At 42.6% G+C, this 22,806-nt stretch overlaps 1 protein-coding gene across 1 annotated transcript in view; it reads left to right on the top strand.

The window, feature by feature from the left end:
- The window catches only part of RBM28 (RNA binding motif protein 28), a 42,877-nt gene extending 23,496 nt beyond the window's left edge, over positions 1 to 19,381 (top strand). Inside the window, exons 8-19 of the mRNA XM_083183256.1 lie at positions 694 to 818; positions 900 to 972; positions 2,797 to 2,906; positions 3,463 to 3,539; positions 3,735 to 3,870; positions 6,607 to 6,671; positions 7,272 to 7,430; positions 8,080 to 8,229; positions 13,090 to 13,164; positions 13,277 to 13,704; positions 16,509 to 16,608; positions 18,233 to 19,381. Coding sequence (XP_083039382.1) covers positions 694 to 818; positions 900 to 972; positions 2,797 to 2,906; positions 3,463 to 3,539; positions 3,735 to 3,870; positions 6,607 to 6,671; positions 7,272 to 7,430; positions 8,080 to 8,229; positions 13,090 to 13,164; positions 13,277 to 13,704; positions 16,509 to 16,608; positions 18,233 to 18,373 — 1,639 coding nt within the window. The 3' untranslated portion in view covers positions 18,374 to 19,381. The remainder of the gene's footprint in view (positions 1 to 693; positions 819 to 899; positions 973 to 2,796; positions 2,907 to 3,462; positions 3,540 to 3,734; positions 3,871 to 6,606; positions 6,672 to 7,271; positions 7,431 to 8,079; positions 8,230 to 13,089; positions 13,165 to 13,276; positions 13,705 to 16,508; positions 16,609 to 18,232) is intronic.
- The last annotated feature ends 3,425 nt before the right edge of the window (positions 19,382 to 22,806 follow it).

The following is a 22,806-nucleotide window of genomic DNA, read 5'->3' as shown; positions in this document are numbered from 1 at the left end:
GACCGATTTTACAAAAATAGATACGTTTTAATAAAACACATACAGTGTTGACCAATAGTATTAGGTGAATAAAACCAATTCAATATGCATATATTCAGCAAAGGTCCTACACAGTTCCTGGTAAGTATAAGAAGGGCTGTCCATTCCTATTATTATGCCTCTTGTTTGTAGGTGCATAAAGTAGGTAAGTGATGTTTTATTTACCGCCCACCGTAGATGGGTAAGCAGTCCCGCACTTCTGTTTGCCTCCTAAGTAGGTGTATTAAGCTGCTCCAGATAAGAGTCTAGTTCACCACGGAGGAAAAGCTTGGCCTTTTGATGAAAGGCTGGTAGTAAGAACTCCTGTTCTTAGGATGAAGGCACTTATAATGAAGGACATTTGGGTCTGGTCCGGATCAGTCCAAAGATGGATCTAGATGTAGACAATGGCTCTGTCCAGGAAGCGTCTACTGATGCATTTTGCTCTGTCAAAAATTGCTTTATCAAAGGATTTGATGTAAAGGACACCTAGCTTTTCAGGGTGACTTGAACTGTAATTGTTGTAGTACCTCTGCTGAATAAGTTCAGGACAGAGTCCTAAACACATGGGAGAAGTTCAGAACATCTAATGTGAGGGGCAAGAGGACATGACATATGGAATGAGGTAAAATACCTGGAGTATATATAACATATAATAATGATCGTCCTCACCAGAAGCAAGAATGCTGCTGATGATGATGAGGAGGAAGAGGATGAGGATGATGATGATGTATCTGCAGACTCTGGGCAGGAAAGTGACATGGAAGATGAGGAGTCTGACTCTGAGAGCGAGAAGAAAGGTATGTAGGTCTAATTAATGGAAAATGGGCTATTACTGATCTTGACGTGCATTAAAAAATATACTTTATATTGCATTACAGGTAAAAAAGTAGAACCGAAGAAGAAAAAACTATTACCATCTGATGTCAATGAAGGAAAAACATTGTTTATCAGGTGAGTCTTCTCTTTAATATCCAGTGTAGAAAATGTTCTTGATGAAATTGGTTTACACATCTTTGAAGCTTTTGAAGCTTGTGATCATATATTACAGGGCGACATAGGGGAGATTAAATTGCATACTCTATAAATCTGCCAATGGTTGAATGAGAGCAATCTTGAAACCACTTGCTGTTACAGAACAATGGTTCAAATAAACACCTGTAAAAAAAAAGGTACTTGTGTAGTTTCACGGCGCCAGTAGATCGCATGCGATTTGACATCCGACATCGCATGCGATTTACTATCCATTTCATTACCCCACTAGGGCGTGGAGTTGATTTTATATAGTGTGGCGAGCCCCGCGAGGGGACACGGACGTTGTTTCAAAGCGACTCCCGATATTGCATGCCATTTGCATTCAATTCCGTCAAATACATTTCGTGGCCCCTCGCGGGGCACGCTGCGCTCGCCACGCTTCGGGCTCGGTGGCTCGCTGTGCTCGCCACACTATATAAAATCAACTCCACGCCCTAGTGGATAGTGGGGTAATGAAATGGATAGTTAATCGCATGCGATATCGCATGTCGAATCGCATGCGATATCGCATGCAATCTACTGGCGCCGTGAAACTACACAAGTACCAAAACAAATTGTCCCGATGAAATCTAGTATCAAACCCATAACTACTTCATGGTCATCAGTGTAGGATTGCTCTCATGGTAAGCTCCATATGCATGGCACTTGGTCCCATGTTGTTTTAGCTGCCCAATTTAGATGATGTGGATATCTATATTGATGGTACCTTCACTACTTGAGTCTGCTTGCTGCAATCAGGAAAGCTTCATGGTGCCCAATTATCCCATTCAGTACTATTTATTACTGCAGCAACCCACCTTGGGCCTACACTTATCCAGTTATTTAGGAGTGCCGACTGAAATAACTGACCACGCCTGGTGCCGCGCTTCCTACTGAACTGAAACACAGTGATCATATGGATATATTGAGTGTGTGTGTGTGTGTGTGTGTGTGTGTATGTATGTGTATGTATATATATATATATATATATATTCTCAAAGAGTGGGGTACCCTTTCAATGCGCTAGATAAAGTAGATTGGGCAGCACTCTGTCAGTCCCCCCTGTTAGGGGGGAAGTGGGGAATAGAAGAAAAAAGATAGAAGACAGAGCGCGCCACTATTTTATGGAGATCCACCACCAGAAGGATCAAGAAAATATATCGACAGGTCACTGTACAACAGTATTTAATACAAGTAATTTAAAAACAAAGTAAAAACATTTTTGCTTGTATGCAGTCAGTTGGTCGAATCAATATAATCAGGAAAAAATACCCAACGCGTTTCGTCAAAAAAATGACTTCCTCAGGGGTAACTTTCCTTAGGTAAATGGATAGTGAATGTAAGTTTTCACTCCGGATAGCGGTCTTACTGACAAACTGTACAAAAGTGTGCAAATGGATCCCTTGGAGATCTTAATGCTGGTATCCAGCTGCAACAATTTTCATATGTATCGCTTAAAAAAACAGGTCTTGAGAGATTCTCTTCAAGCCAGTTCCTCAATATTTGGAACAACAGCAGACAAGTATCAACCACCTGCAGGTTTTTTTTTCCTGATTTATATCGATTATATCGATTCGACCAACTGACTGCATACAAGCAAAAATGTTTAAATACTGTTGTACAGTGACCTGTCGATATATTTTCTTGATCCTTCTGGTGGTGGATCTCCATAAAATAGTGGCGCGCTCTGTCTTCTATCTTTTTTCATATATATATATATAGATATTAGACAGAATGCTTTAACGCTTTTCTACTACTGCTTAGGAATCTGTCTTTTAATTCTGAAGAGGAAGATCTTGAGGAATTGATGTTGAGATTTGGAAACCTTAAATATGTCCGGATAGTTCTGCACCCTGACACGGAGCATTCTAAAGGTCAGCATGTTTTTATCAGGATGTATATGCAGTAATAGAAGTTTTTAATTATAAACATTTTCTGAAGTTAATTACACATTTTAACAAAAGAAAGACTTAAACTACATGTGCTGTTTATGTGGTCTGGCAATATAAGAAGTGCAGGTATGTCTAATCTTACCCAGTGTTCCATTATTTTGTATCGCACACCTACAATAAACATCTAATTTCTTTCCCACACATCTAGAACCTTTTTGTCTGCTGCTTGCTCCACTAAAGAAATCGAGTAAATTTTAACATGTGCATAAAATGTCAATACACTCAATGCTTGTGGCAGTGGTTCCCAAACTGTGCGCCTAGGCTCCCTTTTGTGCCTCTGAGCACTTGCAGGGGTGCCTCAGGTTGGTGGTCCAGAACCAATTCAAATTGTTTATGGTCAGTGTAATGGGCAAAATCAGTGCTTGTGGCTTTCAATTATAAAATATGTGGACAAAAACATAGCCAGGAAAAGTGTGCAATCTGAGAAAAACCCTAAATCGGTCAATCTTTCCATTTCACTCTGTTTCTATTTGTTCAGGATGTGCATTTGTGCAGTTTGTGGATAAAGCTGCAGCTGAGAAGTGCCTAGCAGCTGCCAAGGATGAGTCTGCAGAGGTATGTGTTTTTTCTGTTAAAATTATCCTGCTACCTAAATCCTGTATTACTGGTCCTGGTGTTTTAACCCGAATATAATATATATAATGTATGTCATTGTGTGACAATAATTACTTGCTCTACAGTGAGAATATTTAAAATTAAGAGCTCCTTCTGCAGTATCACGTGTCACATTTTATTTTTGGTCTTGTTCAGAATGAAGGTCTGGTACTTGCAGGAAGGAAGCTATTGGTAGATCTGGCTGTAAGCAGAGATGAAGCTGGGAAATTACGGCAAAAAAAGGTTACAAAACCCACAGGAACGAGAAACCTGCACCTGGCAAGAGAAGGATGTGAGTACTTTGCAATTTAGTGTGGGAGACTAATGCTATGTACACACGGTGAGATTCCCTTGCTATTTGAGTGCTATGCAATCTTTGCTATCTCTGTACTATTTGCATACAATTCATGCCATCTACATTCGATTTGCAATATATAGTCATTGCAGCCCTGTCTATCAATTTCGATTTGTGATGTCACGGGAGCCTGCATCGGGATCGCAAGGTAAAAAACTTGTGACTATAACTTTTTTTTGACTATATAGTCAAATCTCAGTGTGTGCACAGCATTACACTTTGACACTAAGGCCAGTATTCAATGCCTCTGATTCTCCATATTTTCTGGGGAATCAGTCAATTCCCCGGGTTTACAGGGAATTTTCTCACTGGAAAAACAATTCGCCCTATTCAATGGACACAATTCTCTGCAAATGAAGAGCGAATGTCTGGCGATTCTCTGTTTGTGATTCTCCGCGATTCGCCAGTGGTTTTCAATGGGGTTTTTAGTGGAATTCGCCGAGAGTGTATTCAATGCTGAAGTGGAGAACTGCTTTCTCCAGTGATTTTCCCCGGATTCTCCATTTTACAGTTGTCATCTTTTTCTGGAGAACTGGAATGTGATCTTTGAAAATAAAGCGTTTTTTATTTTTATTTTGGTGTCAAAAAAATCAGATTTTTTTTGGTACTTATGTATTATCTGGACTCCCATGTTAAATGCACCCCATTTTTTCATACCCCTACTATCCAACTACACATGGAGTTGATTTTATATAGTGTAGCGAGCCACCGTGCCCGAAGCGTGGTGAGCACAGCGAGCCCCGCGAGGGGACGCGGTCTCATAAGAAAAATGGGAGTCCAGATATTACATAAGTTCCTTTTTTTTTTTCTGTGAAGGGGCATGCTATTTTTATTCATGTGCTTGCAGCACATGAATATATTTTCGTTTTTTTTTTAAACACATATATATATATATATATATATATATATATATATATATCTATATCTATATCTATATCTATATCTATATCTATATCTAAATCTATATCTCTATCTAGCTATAGCAGGGGGCCGAGCCGGGAGCCGCTCATTAATATTCATATATTCACTGCACACGCGTCCCGATCATTACACATGCACGATCGGGACCAGTGTGTAGCGGCTCCCTAACACAGCCCCCTGCCAGTTCTGGGGGCTCTCCCTCTGTCCCCCACAGCCCTCCTTCACCCCCGCAGTGTCCGGCGCAGGCAGGGAGGCTTCCATCTCCCTGCCTGCAGCCGTCCCCCAAGTCCCTGGCGTCATTCGCCGAGGGGGGTTAAAATTCGCCGCTAGGGGCAGTGAGCCCCTGAGGCGTTGAATAGGGAGAATGGGCGGCTGCCCGGCGAATCTCCCTAGAGGGAGAATTGGGGAGAAAGTGCAGCGAATCCTACACAGGATTCGCTGCAACTCCCCATAGAAAGCATTGAATACCTGCCTAAATAAGTTAGCAGATTTATTGGACTTAACCATATTTATAGTATTTTATTGGTGTAATTGATCTAGGAAAATTATTCAGTAATATTTGTAGAACCACAAAATAATTTTATTATGTTTTTTATTTATGTGTTTTTATCATTTTCTAAAGTGACAATTGTCAAGCTGTTTTTTTTTTTTTTTATTGTTAGTTTGTTTTAACAACTTCACTGGTTAAATCTAGTTAAAAAATTATTCTGATGGACTTTAAATCAAAAATACTTTTTAGTTTTGTGCTTTATATATTTATGCGCGTATTTTACCCTCTGGACTGGTTAATTTGTGCCTGTTTACTAAGCCTGAGAGAGTGCTAAAATGGAATGAGAAAAACTACCAACCAATCAGCTTCTGTCATTTTTGAAACACTGCCTTTAAAATGTCAGTTAGGGACTTATTAGCTCATACTTTCTATCTCCACTTTATCTCTTTCCAAGTCTTAGTAAATATATTATGTCCCTTACAGGTAATATAATTCTCATATACAGTATCATGATTTATCCACGTCTACCTCCTAATGTACTTGTGTGCATTCTCCACTATGAGATGTTGATAAGATAAGCGTCTGTGGTATATGGTCACTAGACCGACATGAATGAAGGGCGACAGGGTCATTAGGTCAACACATGAATTATGTTGACATGGGCTAGGTCCACAGTCAAAAAGTCGACATGGTGTTTTTACCTTTTTTTTTGTGCTGACAGGTGGTATTTAATGCCCTGCCATCCACTAGGCCATGGTGGGAGAATAAAATAGTGTGCTGAGTGTAGCATGGTGAGCACAGTAGTGTTTTTTTTATTTTTTTTTAAGATTTTTCTTATTTTGATCCCTTCCTAATAATAAGTGAATGACGTGGTGAGATCACTCCGTTGTCAGGCTAATGTCTTGTGTCTTCCACTGAAGAGTTCTTATTGGTTCACGTAACCAATCTGCATAAACTTTAAAATATTCAGACCAATTACTTGGTGTTCACAATTGGCATGCAGTATAAACCTAATAGCACAGTGTTTTATACATTTTACATTTAAAAAAGTGTTTAGTTATGTGAGTTGTTATAACATTTATTATTGTTTATATAAGTACCCTTGTCTGCTTCAGGCTGCCACTATATCTTTGGGAAAATCATATTTAAGGTCCCGTAGAAAGAGTTGCTAATGAAGGTGCAGTTTACAGTACAAAATATGCAGTTGTGATGACTTGAATTGCATTATATTCAGTGTTACTTTTTACACCAAATATTTACAGTGATCCGAGAAGGAACAAAAGCGGCAGAAGGAGTGAGTGCAGAAGACCTGGCAAAGCGAACTAGGGTAAGAACAAATCATATATGGGCTGTATATAGGAAGTTACCTCCTTGTCAGAAGGTGGAGCTGTGACTCCACGGTTACGTGTGAGGAGTGAAAAAGCTCCTGCGATTTGAACTCTGTTAAGAAACAAATGCCCATTCTGTGCCTTAGCTTGTATGACCAAAAATAAGGTTCTTCTCTGAGGACATTTAGAAACATTCCTACAAGTTTTAGCAACCTATGACAGATTAGCTGATTTATTCCCTGTTGTGGAATTTTTGCAGTAGTAACAGGTTTTTTCATAATAGATACCCATTGTTCTAAAAAGAACTAAATGCATAAATGTGCATGCAATAATTAGTAGCTGGTTTACACTCAAATCTATATTTAGGCCCTTCAATGAACCGCTTTAACAGCATATAGAAGGCTGTTATGCCAGGCAGTTACTGCTTATAATTTTGGTCTTGGTCGGAAAATTGATCTGTACCTACCAAGCTTTGTTTGTGTATCCCCAAGTCATTAGGGGGGTGCACCCCACATAGGGTGTAAGTTGAGGCTTTAAGTCCTGCTTTCCTTCAGTTCATTATGGTAGCTGTTCTCATGGTGTATTGCTTTGCTCCCCAGTTTGAAGAAATAAAACGCCAAAAGTTGAAGTTTCAGCACATTTTTGTCTCGAAGACCCGTCTGTGTGTCCACAACATTCCCAAGTCAGTGGATGACAAAAAGCTACGTCAGCTGTTTCACAATGCTGCAGGTGGAGAGCGATCAATTAAAATCAAAGAGGTAAGAAGACATGTTGGCTTATTAATGATGATCTCTCATTTGTCACTATAGTTCTCATACTGTATATTTTTCAGCCCCGCCCCCACAGGTGGTGGATTGTTTCACACTGGATAATTATTAGGCAACTTTTTGTCCTCATTCCTTTATTTTTCTGTTTTAGGTTGGGTATGGGATCCTATTGCTTAATATGCTGGCGGTCATAAGGTCGACACTGGCATCCCAACAGACAGGATCCCAACTTTTTTAGGGAAAGTATTGTTACCTCTCCCTTACTACAGCCTATTGGTAACCTATGCCTGTCCTCCCGCAGCCTAACTTAATCCTTCCCCTGATACTCACAGTTGGGATTCCGGCATCTCTATTTTAACTGATGCCAACTACATCCCCCTCCTTTTATGGACTTCTGAGTCTAGTGTATACCTAAAGGGAAAAGGATTTCTGTAGTAGAAAAGTCACCTCCAACCAAAAAGCAGCATACAATAAAATACTGGTGAAGTGTCCCCCGCTACCCATTTTAACATAGTCTTCAGTCTTGTTCTGAAGCTGTTTTTTATTTTCTTTATCATGACTACCATCTTAGTAATTTTCTTATTTTTCTGTATTATTCTTATTCATTGCTTCAGCGGTATGCTCTTCTTTCTCTTATCAGTGCCGTGTGATGAAAGATCTGAAAGGTGTGGGTGGAAATCGGAAGGGTCAGTCTCTGGGTTATGCCTTTGTGGAGTTTGTTGAGCACGAGCATGCACTGGCAGCCCTGAGGCAGGTCAACAACAATCCCGATCTGTTTGGGCCAAAAAAGGTGAGAACTGATCTCCATAAATATTTCTGTGCACTAACTGAGGGTTACCTCTAATATTCAGCTTATCACTGTCCTGCCAAAATGCTCTGTACAGAATCATATCTAAGTAGACAGTCTGAATTACAATGAGTAGCTTTGCTGTGGTGAATAGAATCTGAAACTGGTGAGGAGTCCATGGAGCAGGGCCAGATTTTTTTTTTTTTTTTTTTTTAGCTAAAGATTTTGTGCATGGGAGTGGGGTAGTGCTGCAGCTTCACCTATCTAGCAACAAGAGGAAAAAATGTAGGGACCAGATCTCACAAGGAGAGCCTGGGCCAGGGGCGCTTACCCGGATTGGTCCTGCCCAGCTGCTGCTCTAAGACAGGATGGTGAGTCCTGTGTAGTATACCAAAAAAAAAGAAGAAATAATTTCCCCTCTCCAAATCGGATACAAATTGCTGGTTCATCCATTGAAGGTTGAGAACTTTTTCCATCACTCACAAGATATTCGGCAGCAGGAGTTGGTTATTTGTGCCAATCTGGGCCACGCCAAGCACGAGATTTGCAACAAGTGAATCTCCCTCTGGATGCCCTTTCGGGAAACTTTCTAAAGGAGCCCATACACGGTCCGTTGTGTATGGCTCGGTTCTGTACTATGCGATGCGCGCTTCCGCATCACATAGTACGGTACAAAAAGTATGTGCTGCACATAATTTTTGTACTAGCTACACATCGGATCGCACTGCATGCAATAGGGATGCGATCCGATCCGATGTGTGCTGTTTAAGCACACAACGGATCCGATTAACGGACCGTGTATGGGGGGCTTAACACCTATATGGGCCCATAATACAGGACTCTCCAGGACACCCTTATTCTCTGATTGGTGAGGAACCATACAAATATACACACCTAGTGTTTTATTGAAATTGTTTTTATTCAATGTGTTTGCTGGCTGCACAACAATCATTTTAGTAGTGTATCAACATCATTAATAAAAATATTGTGATAGTTCAACCAATCCTCACTTTTGAATTTTTTTTTTAGCGCTGCTCCATCTTTCTTCTTTTTTTGGTAAGCTTCACCTATCTGCCAATGTGACAATGATTAATGGTGCTGAGCATTGGGAGCCAAGTGTGCAGTGCATTACTGGGAGTTGACTAAGTCCCATGACACTTTGCACCAGAGGGCAGAGGCTGAGCCGTTTGTGCTGAGCTCTGATTAGTGGAGCTCATTACATGCTTCTCAGGCCCATGGATAACCGCAGCAGCAGCCTAGTCATGGGAGGGTTTTTAATCAGAGGCAGCACTGGGACTGTGAGGTCTCCTACAGAGTAAGGTGCAGAGGGACAAACACAGGCTTTTCGTGTGTGTGTGTGTGTGTGTGTATATATATATATATATATATCTCTATATATATATATATCTCTCTCTATATATATATATATATATATATATATATATATATATATATATATATATATATCTCTATATATATATATATATATATATATATATATATATATATATCTCTATATATATATATATATATATATATCTCTATATATATATATATATATATATATATCTCTATATATATATATATATCTATATATATATATATATATATATATATATCTCTATATATATATATATATATATATATATCTCTATATATATATATATATCTCTATATATATATCTCTATATATATATCACCTGAAGTTACCCATTGACCAAGTTTATACTGCCTTTACTCTGTGTTTTGACAGTGTAATATTACCCCATGCAGTTTGCGGCCAGTAATGACAAGTGCAAGGGGGCCCACCTGTCTAAAGTGCCCCGGGCCCCCCGAAGGCTTAATCTGGCACTGCCATGGAGGATGCTATATTGCATAGTAAAATAGTAGTTAAGACTGAATAAAGACGTGCATCCATCGAGTTTAACCTTGGTTAGCGTGTATGATCTATCAGCTTCATCCCTTATTATACGTAGTGTATTCTAATATCTTTAAAGACAGATTATGACTGTTGTTTGTACCTCTGGATGTTTTTAACCAATAGGTGTTTGTCCATCCTTATTTTAAATGTATTTATTGTGTCCGCCAACACCACCTCTCCAGGAAGAGAGTTCCACAATTTAACTGCCCTGACCGTAAGGGAACAAAATCTTCTTACCTCTAATCTAAACTCATTCCCACATGTCCGAAGAGTTCTTCCTTACAGAAAAAAGGGCACCTGACCGTTCCTTATATTGGCTCCTGATATATTTGTACATGTTGAGCATGTCCCCCCTTAAACGCCTCTTCTCTAGCATAAATCATCCCAATTTGTTCAATCTTTCTTCGTAGCTTAAATTCTCCCTTCCCTTTATTAGCTTTGTTGCTATTTTGTGGACTTCTTCCAGTTCTATGATGTCCTTTTTATAGTGCTGGGCCCAGAATTAATTAAAAAATCCCTCAAATAATTTACCCACTATTGATAATATCACAGGTCTATAATTAAAAAAAAAAGGGAGGAAAAAAAGGGATGACCCAGTTTTTTTTTTAATATAGGTACTAGCTCTGCTATTCTCGGTACTTGTTTCCTATCTGGGTGCCCGCTAAGTTAATTGCACACCATGCTATTCTCCGTATAAAAATCGGATCGCATCGCATCGGATACCACAAATACACATACACGATATTGAACGATGCGATGCGATCCGATTTCCCATAGGAAACAATGTTAAATGGATCAATTTACCCAAATCAGCATAGGGAAGAATGGTAAATGGGCCAGAAACCCCAAAAAAACCCACAGAGCAGTGGAATGTCCCCCCAAAAGTAGTTGACGCCACCCCGCCATCAACGTGAACCCGAAGCGTGGCGAGCGTAGCGAGCCCGCGAGGGGCGGCGGTACGCGTCCTCCGACCTTTTCATGCCCTACTATCCACTAGGGCGTGGAGTGAGAATAGAATAGTGTGGCGAGCGCAGCGAGCCACCGAGCCCGAAGCGTGGCGAGCGGACGCGGATACCTTCACAGGTAAACGCATCCCTTCGCGGGCTTCCCAGGTGTCCGCGTCGCCATGGACACCTGGGAAGCCCGCGAGGGGACGCGTATAACTGTGAAGGTATCCGCGTCCCCTCGCGGGGCTCGCTGCGCTCGCCACGCTTCGGGCGCGGTGGCTCGCTGCGCTCGCCACACTATTCTATTCTCACTCCACGCCCTTGTGGATAGTAGGGCATGAAAAGGTCGGAGGACGCGTACCGCCGCCCCTCGCGGGCTCGCTGCGCTCGCCACGCTTCGGGTTCACGTTGATGGCGGGGTTGGCGTCAACTACTTTTGGGGGGACATTTCAATGTTCAGGGGTGTTTTTGGCCCATTTACTATTGTTCCTATGATAATTTGGCTAAATTGAGCCATTTCACATTGTTTCCTATGGGAAATCGGATCGCATCGTATACCATCGTACATCATCGAGTACCAAATCCGCTGCGATGCGATCCGATTTCATTACGGTGCCGTACGTAGAAAACCTGGGTGCCCAGATAGGAAGCAAGTACCCTATTCTCCAATCTTTCGGTACCTTACCAGATAAAAAAAATGATTTCTCAAAAATGTAATACAGATGGGTTGCTAATCCCTCCCTTAATTACAATAGGACCCTAGGATGAATCCCATCTGGACCTGGGGATCTGTTTGTTTTGATTTTGCTGAGCATCAATTTTATCTCCTCTGTTATGAAAACAATATTAACCCCTTACCGACGCAGCCTGTTTTTGCCTTCCTGACAGAGGCCTTTTTTTCAAATCTGACATGTATCACTTAAGTGGGGATAACTTTTTTTTGCTTTTACTTATCCCAGTGATTTTGAGATTGTTTTCTCGTGACACATTGTACTTTAAGTTAGTGGTAAATTTTGGTCAATACAGTCTGTTTTTTTTGTGAAAAATACCAAAATGTCGTAAAAAAATTGAACATTTTGCAATTTGCAAAATGTTAAATTTTCTGCTTGTGAGACAAATAATCATACCACTCAAAATAGTTAATAACTAACATAGACCATATTTATACTTTATTATTACATCATTATTTCAACCTGCTTTTAATTTTTTGGACACTAGGGGGCAGCAGAGTCAAAATTATACACATAACACCGTAAACGCTGCTTTTGGCTGTTCACGTTTGAACAGCCAATCGCAGCGATCGCTGAGGGGGGGGGGGCATCGGTGCCCCCCCTGGGCAATGAGGGAAGATGTCTGCTGTCAGGGACAGCAGACATCGTCCCTCTGACACCGCGTCTATAGACGCGGTGACAGTTTAAAGTCATGACATACATTTACGTCATGTGTCGGGAAGTACATCCCGACCATGACGTAAATGTACGTCAAATGTCGGGAAGGGGTTAAGATCTGTCTGGTTCGTCCCATTTATGGTACCTGTGGGTTCCACAGTCTGCTCCTCTCTAGTAAACACTGCTAAGAAATGCTTGTTGAACCGTTCTGATTTTCCCTTATCCTCTATAAAGCTATTTCCGTCGATTTATTGGTTAGTGGGCCTATGTTCTTTTTAATATTCGTATGCTATTGACGTATTTGAAAATCTTTTTCTGACTTTTGAACTCTCTAATGTAATTTGATACACCTAAATACCTATATTTCTTGGTGTTGACATATTTCCATAGCTTTTATTTCTATGTTCTAAAAGTGTCAGGGCAAAGTTTATTTAATGTACATTGCACAGCAGTGTTCTTATTTTTACTAATGCTGATATTTTGTTTCTCTTTTAATTGTCATTGATTAACAAGGCAAGATTACATTCATTTACAGCTAAGCCTTTTAAATGGAGTATAACATTTTAACCCCTGCAGCAGAGAATGATCTTTTGTTTCTTATTTGCAGAGGCCAATTGTAGAATTCTCTTTGGAGGATAAGAATAAACTAAAGATTAAAGAGCAGAGAGCCCAGCGCAGTCTAGTAAGTAGGATTTTATTTTTTATCTTGAAATTTTATCTATTTTCTTATGGTCCTATATTGGTCAATGAAGATCCATTTTTAAACAAGGAATGGCTATTCTCTGTGCTTTCAGGAGGTACTGCGGAAGAAGCAGGCAAAAGAACAACCAACCGGAACCACTCAGGGGCAGCCAGCTCAGGCTAACTCCAAGAAGACACCGCAAAGAGCTGGTGTAACTTCAGCGGTAACTCTGCCTGCTGCAGGGAAAAAAATGCAGCAGACGCCTCAGGTGGCTGCACGTGCTGTAAATACCAATCAGAAACCTAAAGAAGTCACACAACTGAAGGGTACATTTAAAAAAACACCGCCAAAAAGATCACATCCTGCAGATGTAGGCATCAACGTGAAAGTAGAAAAGCAAGATGGAAACGCAGTATCTTCTGGGCATTCCAAATGGTTAGGTTTCCAAACTAAGGAGGAAATCGAGCACGAGAAGCTTCCAGATGGGAAGAAAAGGAGGAAAGTTATACATATGCCATCCCACACAGGTCCAAAAATCAGGTATCCACTAACCAACCAGTATATTTTTGGCTTGATGGTGAGGGGTGGCAGTGTGGGGGGTGTACTAGAAGGAAACCCACCCAAGCTTGGGGAGAACATACAAACTCCACAGTTAGGACCATAGTTCTAATCAAACCTAAAATCTCAGTGCTATGAGGCAGTAGTGCACTAATGCTGGGTACACACCGAGAGATTTATCTGTCCAATCTATCTGGTGAGAACCAAAATCTGGTAATGTACTGGAACCAATGACAATCAAAAATTTGCTCTTAAACTCTGGAAAACAGACAATGGTCATTCAGACAAATTGTCTAAATCAATTTGATTTAACAAATTTATACAAACAATCTCTTTTGTTTATTTTCCAGCATTTGGGAGCGAATGGCTGATTATCATATACTCCCATACATTACCAGGCTTTTGTTCCCACCAGCTAGATTGGACAGATAAACCTGTAGGTGTGTACCCACTTTAACTGACTGCCTAATGAAATCATAGCAACTCCCTCTACATAGAGATTACATGAAGGTGTCATTGAACGCTTTAAAAAAGGCTAATTTGTGTTTACAGGTTGCAGAATTCTTTATTTTGGTTTATAAATTCTACACAGATTAGCAAACTTGTAAATAGTTTATTCCCTTTTTTTCTTCAATATACATCAATGAATATGCTGCAGTTATTCACCGTAAGAGAGTTTTATCCTGGTGTCCCTAGCTGGAGTATAAAGGAGAAGTAGATCATATATCAGGGCTTGACAAATTTATTTAAAATCTAGGAGCCAGGATGAAAATTTAGGGGCCAGATAAAATAATAAAAGGGAGAGTGCCCGCCGCCAAAATTTGCACGTGCCATAGTGCCCATTACATGTTCTATCAAACACTGAATTGCCAATTACATAATACCACACGCAGTAATGGTTTTTACATATTATCACACATAAGTGGAGCTCAACTACATGCTCATTGCTATGGGTTTTGATGCTTGATGCCAGGGGTAACATGCTCTTTGCCAGGGGTTGCATGCTGGAAGCCATGCAGCCCCGCTAGTCCAGCAGCAAGAAGCTGTGGCACTGGTGGGGCTCAACGGTGCCCCGGACAAGTGGAGGTGCGGCTGCAGGGCCGGGGGAAAGACCTGCATCCAATGGGGGACTTTTGTCAGGTGGTGGAGGGGGCTAAGCCCCTGCATGAGTAGTAGGTACCCACTAGTCTGACAGGAGTGGGAGACGGGTCAGGCACTGCGGGCCGCTGGTGTGACAGGAGGGGAAGACTGTGCCCGGACACGCTGCCTCTGGTGTGACAGGATGGGGAGGCGGGGATCGGGCATCACACTGCCACTGCTCTGACAGAAGGGGGAGGCAGGGGTCTGGAAATGCAGGGGTCTGGAAATACAGGGGTCTCTCCCCATCCCCCCCAATCTCAAAGAAGGGCACATTATTCAAAGAGACGCTCATTACACATTCATAGGGGGAGGAGCTGCCTGCATTCACGAAGCAGACAGAACTATATACGATTCACTGCTGCTGTGGATCTAATCTGGGCACAGTCCCCTCCTCCTGTCACACCAGCTGCCTGCAATTCCCGACCCCCGCCTCCTCCTCCTGTCAGAGCAGCAGCTAGACACAGTCCCCCCCCCCCCCCCCCCCCAACTGTCTCAACGGCGCCCGCAGTGCCTGATCCATCTCCCCCCCCCTCCTGTCACACCAGCCACCCCAGTGTTCTCTTTAAGCTTCCTTTGCAGGGTGCAGTGCCCTGCCCGGATCTTACACTCCCTGCACCTCCGCTGCCCCCTTCTGTGCTGACATTCCTGCTCAGCAACCAAGGTGCTTGAAGGCTGCATCTGCAGAATCAACAGTTTGTCCGACCTGTCCCTGCGGACACAGAGCCGCCGGACAGCCGCGCTGCCACCGCTAGTGTGACAGGAGGGGGAGGTGGGGATCGGCTGCCGCTGCTCTGAAAGGAGGGGGAGGCGGGGGTCAGAAATTGCAGGCGACTGGTGTCACAGGCGGAGGAGACCGTGCCCAGCCGCGCTGCCACCGCTAGTGTGACAGGAGGGGGAGGCGGGGATGAGCCACCGCTGCTCTGAAAGGAGGAAGAGTCGGGGGTCAGGAACTGCAGGCGGCTGGTGTGACAGGCGGAGGAGACTGTGCCCAGCCGCGCTGCCACCGCTAGTGTGACAGGAGGGGGAGGCGGGGATGAGCTGCCGCTGCTCTGAAAGGAGGGAGAGTCGGGGGTCAGGAACTGCAGGCGTCTGGTGTGACAGGCGGAGGAGACTGCCCAGCCGCGCTGCCACCGCTAGTGTGACGGAAGGGGGAGGCGGGGATGAGCCACTGCTCTGAAAGGAGGGGGAGGCGGGGGGGTCAGGCACTGCGGGCGTTGATGTGACAGGAGGGGGAGACGGGGGTCGGGCTGCCACTGATCTGACCAGATTCTGCTTCCACCCTCCCTTCAAAAAAAATCTGGTCGCCAGGAAGCAGAATCTGGTCGCTGTGGCGACCTGGCCCCCGGGTTTTGTCGAGCCCTGCCATATATAGCTACATATTATGGTGTATAGCACTGTTCATAAGGGATTATGTAATTTGCAGACAACATTAATGGCAACTATGTATTAAATGTGCGTCTTTGATAAATTCCATTACCAATGTTTTGCTTAGTAAAAGTTACTATAAAAAGGCACAAACTATTCATTTTAAAAGGAATATCTGATTAGTGTTAGTCCTGTGATGGCCTTCATCATGTATATAATTGTGTGCTATTTATAAGCTGGTAGCCTCAAAATCTATATTTTTTTTTTCTCTCCTTTCTAAGGGCACGGGACAAGGGGAAGGTCCAGCAGCTTCCACAAAAGAAATCTAAACCTCAAGGACAGAGCAGGAAGAATCAAAGACAAAATACAGTAGTAAAAGAGGTATGTATATCATCCATCACAGATCTGATTATGATATATTGGTCTGCAATGTTCCTCCATTTGTTTTACAGCCCATGATGGAGCTGTCAGTAATAGTTGCGTCGTAGGTGGTGGTTGTCTACCGTGACTAACTCTTATGTTCTTTATAACATTCATGCAAAACGTCCATCAGTACCAGAAAATATACATCTTTCCACAACCAGAATAAAAATATTAATAAAAAGATTGAAACCTGGTTAATCCACTAATAAATATTACATATAAATGTTGTGAAGTTAATTATGAAGTTAATTCTAGTGTAGCTCCTCTTTTTTTGGGTCTGAAAATGTTTATAATCCCACCCTGAGAAAAATAACAAAACTTATTCCCTATAAACCCAAGTACTTTTCTGTCTCCTTTCAGAGTTGTGTGCTCTTCTTTGTTTTTTTTTTTTAAATTTGTTTGTAAAATGTCGTAAGGGAGTGTTTCAACCACCTTCTTCCATTGCTGTAGGCCCTCACACCTTTGCTGTTGACCCCAAGCACTGCATGTCTGCTGTCTGTCTAGTCATTTTGTCTCCTTCGTGTTTTGCTTATGCCCCAGCCTTCCTCCTGGAGTCATTCTTGATTTTTTTTTTCATACCTCCACAAAGACCTCTTTCAAGAGGACAGGGACAGCCATATTCCTGCTCTCTCAAGATCACCTATATCCCCCATTTCCAGCAATTGTTTGTTTTCTAGCTGACAATGTATGAACTTTCAGTCAGTTTGCCCAAAGGACAACAGGGTATTGCCGATTTAGCCATTGCTCCTTCAGCATGCATTCATTCCTAAGTCAAGCTGTGCTACACTCCAAACTTTTCGGTCCAATCATTGTTTTAACAGAGGAGGAGGCCAGTGTTTTTTTTTTTTGTTTTTTTTTCTAGATGCTAGTTTAAATAGGCAAGCACTAAATCCTTCTAAGCAACATGTGGGCTATAGAGAGTCCAGTCTGTCTTCCTGTTATGTTAGAGAAGAGCCAGTGTGTCTTCCAGAAGCTTGTCTAGGTTTAGCCCCTTATTTAGTCAGTCATAGATCTTTTTGAGGAAAGTTGAGTTCCTGCAGACACTTGGTAACCTAAAGGGAATACCTGATTTTTCCTCTGTGATTTCTCTGGAATGTTCAGTACCGGTTGTGTTCAGTCATTCTTTGATTGAAGAGATCTAAAACTGGAAGACAGCTGGGTACAAAAAAATTGGCTGCCCCTCTGTAGTCAGAGAACCTTTATGCAATGGATTCTCTCAAGTCTCCTCAATGCAGTCCTTTCATTGTTAGGATGCTTTCAGAATATGATCATTAAACTTTTTTTTTTTTCCTAGTCTTTGTTGCAAAGGCTTTTCCGTTTGAACTACAATGGAGAATTTTTTAAAATTTATTTTTTATTCTCTACAACCCTTAAATACCAACTCACTCAGGAATGAAGGGTGTCTACTCCACGTCACATTTCTTGCAAATGTTTTTCAGGATAATTTTTAGAACAACCAAGCTGATGAACAAATATATTGAAATTTATAACAATACAAATTGGGGAATATAGGAGGCAGAAGTAAGCTACCTATAGCGCCATCTAAGTTAAGTTCTGATTTACTTTCATTTTTGTTTCTCAGGTACCCACAAAGAAGAAGAAACAACCCTGGAGCCAAGCAGAAGCTCGATTCAATCAGTTGGTGGAACAGTACAAGCGCAAGATCCTAGGGAAGCCCAGTTCAGCTGCTCCTGCTAAAAGAAGCAAGTGGTTCGAGGACTGAAACTCTGCTAGAGAGATGAGGCATATTTGGATTTTATCGGTCAGTGATGTGTCTACAAAAAGAAGATTGTGTTTGTTTTCTCAGAGGGTGTACTTTCTCTAGAAGACAAAACCCAAAAATCCACACTTCCACAGAGACACTAAGAAATGTCCAACCTAGACTTTACCTGCTCAAAAGCTGGCAGAGGAAATAGGTAACAATTCTCGGTACTCTGGTTGGCAGCAGTAGAACATTAGGTCACTGCCTTATGAACATGGTTAACTAGCAATTTTTACTTCAGATTATTTTAAAGGTTTTTGTTTATTTTAAGGAATATTATTTGAAAGAAAAATAAATGCAAATGAAGGCCTATTCTGTTCTGTTCCATTGAACCTAAAAACATAACTATTGCAGACATTTGCCGCAGTGCTGAGCAGTTACATTAACAACTTGGCACATTTGGATTCTGCTGTGTGGAGGGAGAGTTTTAGTTCCGTCACTGTAAGAACAAATGTTAAAGAAAAAGAACAGACACATTTGATCAAGACCTTGATCAAGACCTTGGATTATATAAATACCCTATGTTTCCAAAGAAAGATAATGGGTTGAAGTGGGAAGTTAAGAAACGGGTGTTTGCCTAATGCAATATAGAAAATATTTTAATAGTCAAAATCATTTATCTATAGAAGGAAACTGAACCATGGAAAACACAAGTGGAACTTTATAACAGCTTATTAGAAAGAAAGCAGGCATTATATATCTCCCATTTTTAATATGTTGTGTTCTTACTGCATCGGGGTACTTGTGAATCAGCATCTGGCTATAGTCATGAAGAGAATATTTGTTTTTCATGTTCCAGTTTTAGTTATCAAAATCAGAGCTGAATACCTAATGTACATGTATGTCCTCATGCAAGCTAGCAACCTCTTGCATCAATGTGAGATTGCCTTTACGCTTTCTTTAACCTTAACCACCTCTTTCTGTGATGTTAGCTGTGACTTTTTGTATTAAATAATATTTAAAACAAAAGGTGTTTTAATTTTTTTTATAAGAAACCAGTAAATAAAAATCTCTATAGAGCTATATAGATGGATTGACCGATACATAGCTGTATCTATGTAGAAACAAGAAACAGGGGGCTCAACTATCACCATAATAAACTAGCTCATTTTAATACACAATCAAATAAATAATGGAGTTAGTTCATGAATTGATCAATGCAGTTAAGCTTGCAGCCCATCGCCAAGGGACCGCATTTCCCTGCAATTCCTACTTTGAGTAGCAAGTAGTGAAATGGGGTACCTTGGTGATTGACTGCAAGCTTAAATGCATTGATCAGTTCAGGATCTAAAACCCAATTATTTATTTGATCAAAACTGTTCGGCATAAATTAGTATGTCTATGCTTTTAAAATGTTCATCCAGAAAACAAATTATTCCTTATGTATGCAACATTTTGATCCTGGCTCACTGTTGTTGGCCACAAGATGGCGATCTATTCCTATAAACCCAAGTACTTTTCAGTGTAAAGCTTCATATGAATTAACAACGAAATATAAATTGCTTAAATAGATACAGTTCAGTACATTGAATGCTAAGATTATGCACATATGCGGGTGTATATTTCATTTTAAATTAACACAAGCTCTGCAGCCTACATATATAAAATTCTCAACTGTGTCTTTTCAACCAGGGCTTCTACCTGTGAACTCTCCGGTATATTTTTGTGTAATCCCTTGAACTGCGAATACATTCTCAATTTTCTGCGCCAGGCCTAGCCAAGCTGTGATGCTCCAGTTGTGAAATGACACATCCTGTCATGCACTGGCAGAGTTTTGGCATTCGCTAATAACACCGCTATCAGGGTATGTGGGGATTTGTAGTGTCACAACCGCTTCAGAGCCAGAAGTTGTCTAGTCCTGGGTTCTGCACAATCCACTTGATATTGGCAAATTGCGTAGATCTCAAAATTTTGCTCTGTTGGGCATGCTGAATTATCGGTCATATCTGGTCATATTCTGCTGCTGCCAGGCCAACCAGTGCTTCACTTTTGCAAGGGAGGAAGGCACAGACTGATTTAAACTGTCGGTTTGTATCTACCCAGTTTGTTTAATCACTGTTGTTTCCAATTGTAAAGCACAACGGATTATGCTGCGCTATATAAGAAACTGTAAATAAATGAGGCACTAGGGAAGATACTGGTTTGGGGCCCTCCAAACATCCGTAGTACTATATTTTTGCTGCTGATTGCAGGCAGCATCAATAGAGTATCTTGATGTGTGCACAGTCTACCAATAAATGCTTGAAGCTGCGTGAAAATCGGCATTGTATACAAATCTGAATCAGGCCCTAGGGGTTTATTTATTAAGATGGGATGTTGCTGTGGGCGACCAATCAGGTTCTATCTATTATTTTCTAATAAGTATGAAAAAATAAGTAGATTCTGATTGGTTGCCCATAGCAACATTCCATCTGTAATAGGGACTTTGGGAGTGTGGATGGGTCCATGTAGGGACTTTGGGAGTGTGGACGGGTCCATGTGCTGTCATGTCACACTGTAGTCATGTAATGCTCCTCTGGGAATGTTTTTTAGATAGGCAGGCGCGCATGCAGGGGGGTGTCAGAGTACCTAGAAACCTCCCCCCCTGGCCACCGATGTATCCTGGGCGCAGGCAAGTCAGATGCTGCCTGAGAGCTCCGTGCTCTGTCTCCCTCCTCCCTGCTGCTGCGGCTGCTGTGAGGTGAAGATGCAGCCGCTGGCAGGCAGGGGGAGCACCTCTCAGGCTGATATTGAAAGTGAAACTTACAGCCTGAGAGGGGAGAGAGAGAGACCGAGGAGCACAACAGCTGCAGCAGCACCCAGTGGTGTAGCTAGGTTCCACGGTGCCTGGAGCAAGGGCATGTTTCGCGCCCCCCCTGATTTGTAGTAGGTGGGACCCTTGCGTGGCGAAAGGGGGGCACAGCCTAACATTATACCACGCACCGTAATGCCCATTGCACATTTTAGCGAACTTTGTAATACCTTTTACACATAAAGACACATGCCATAATGCCAATTACACACATGGCCCATGATTGGTGGTGTGGGTGGGGGAGTGGTGGGTGCCGAGTTACTGCAGTTATCAGAGGGGCAGATGTGGGGTGGGTGCAGGTATGGGAGCATAATACAGACACAGCTGTGGGGATGGAGAGGCTAGAGCAGTGGTCTCCAACCTTATTTTAATGGGAGCTACTCGAGATAAAAAAAAAAAGACAAAAAAAACTCCCGGAGAGCTACTAAAATTTGTCCAATACTATGCCGCACACCATAATGCCCCTGCTCAATATGCTGCACAGTGTAATGCCCCTGCACAATATCCTGCACACATTATGCTACACCACAATGCCAACCACAGTAAAATTTCTAATAAATTGCAAATTACCTTCTTAGTGGCAGGGGTCAATACTTGTTGCCCAGGAGTCAATACTCATTGCACAGGGGTTAATGTCCATTGCCAAGGGGTTATGTCTGTTGCCAGGGGTTAATGCTTGTTGCCAAGGGGTTATGTCCATTGTCATGCCTCCCCTTCCCAGTCCCCCCAGTGATGGGAGGCTTGCTGACACTAACCGCGTCGGGCTGACACTCACCGCACAGGGATGGCCACTCCAGGCTGCCGGGAGACATTGTACTGCGGCGGTCTGGTCATTACCCAGCCACTGACACTGTCTGGGGCATGCCGCTCCAGGCTGCCGGGAGATAGTGTTCTGTGGCTGTCTGGAGGATACTCTGCGCGGGGCAGGGGCTGGCTGCTCCATGCCCCCTTCGCCCTCCTCTGTATCTGCGTCTGAGGGAGCACAGCACTGCAGTGCTGTGTTTCCTGTCAGACGCTAGAGGTCAAATATGACCTCCAGCGTCTGTCTCCTCGGAAGTAAGGAGTGTGTGCACTGTGCAGGGGAAGGCGGCAGGCAACGGACACATGGGAGGGCGGGCGGACGGATGTGCGCAGGAGGGCACAGTGGTAGAAGGTGCCTGGCGGCTGCCCTGTGGAGCGGGCGAGCAGGGTGGGGGAGCCGGTGGCAGAGCTCCGGCGCCAGGTGACATGCCTGCGCCTGGAGCATGTGCTCCACCGGCTCCACCCTAGCTACGCCTCTGACAGCACCATGGCCGGCCTTTCTGAAGTGAGTGGGGGCTGAGGGGCGGACAACAGGTCTATGTGTTCACTGTATAATCCTGGCATGATATTCGGGAGGGGGGGGCTCTATTTGTGACTGCTATATCTGCATTACTAGGGCATACTCATTGTGACAACTGTGTGTGGGGAACTTGAGGGAATACATTTCACTTACATGTCTACCTAGGCTGTGCCCCCCCACCCAGTGGCATAACTACTGTAAGGCAGCCCCAGCAGCGGCTTGGGGGAGCAAGCAGCAGTGGGGTCTGTGTTGGCGCCGGCACCCGCTCGACGCACTGACATG

Source organism: Crinia signifera, chromosome 4, assembly GCF_055691185.1.
Source record: "Crinia signifera chromosome 4, ASM5569118v1, whole genome shotgun sequence".
Classification (NCBI taxonomy): Eukaryota; Metazoa; Chordata; class Amphibia; order Anura; family Myobatrachidae; genus Crinia; species Crinia signifera.
The sequence above is the reverse complement of the archived record's forward strand: the minus strand, read 5'-3'. Positions and strand labels throughout refer to the sequence as shown.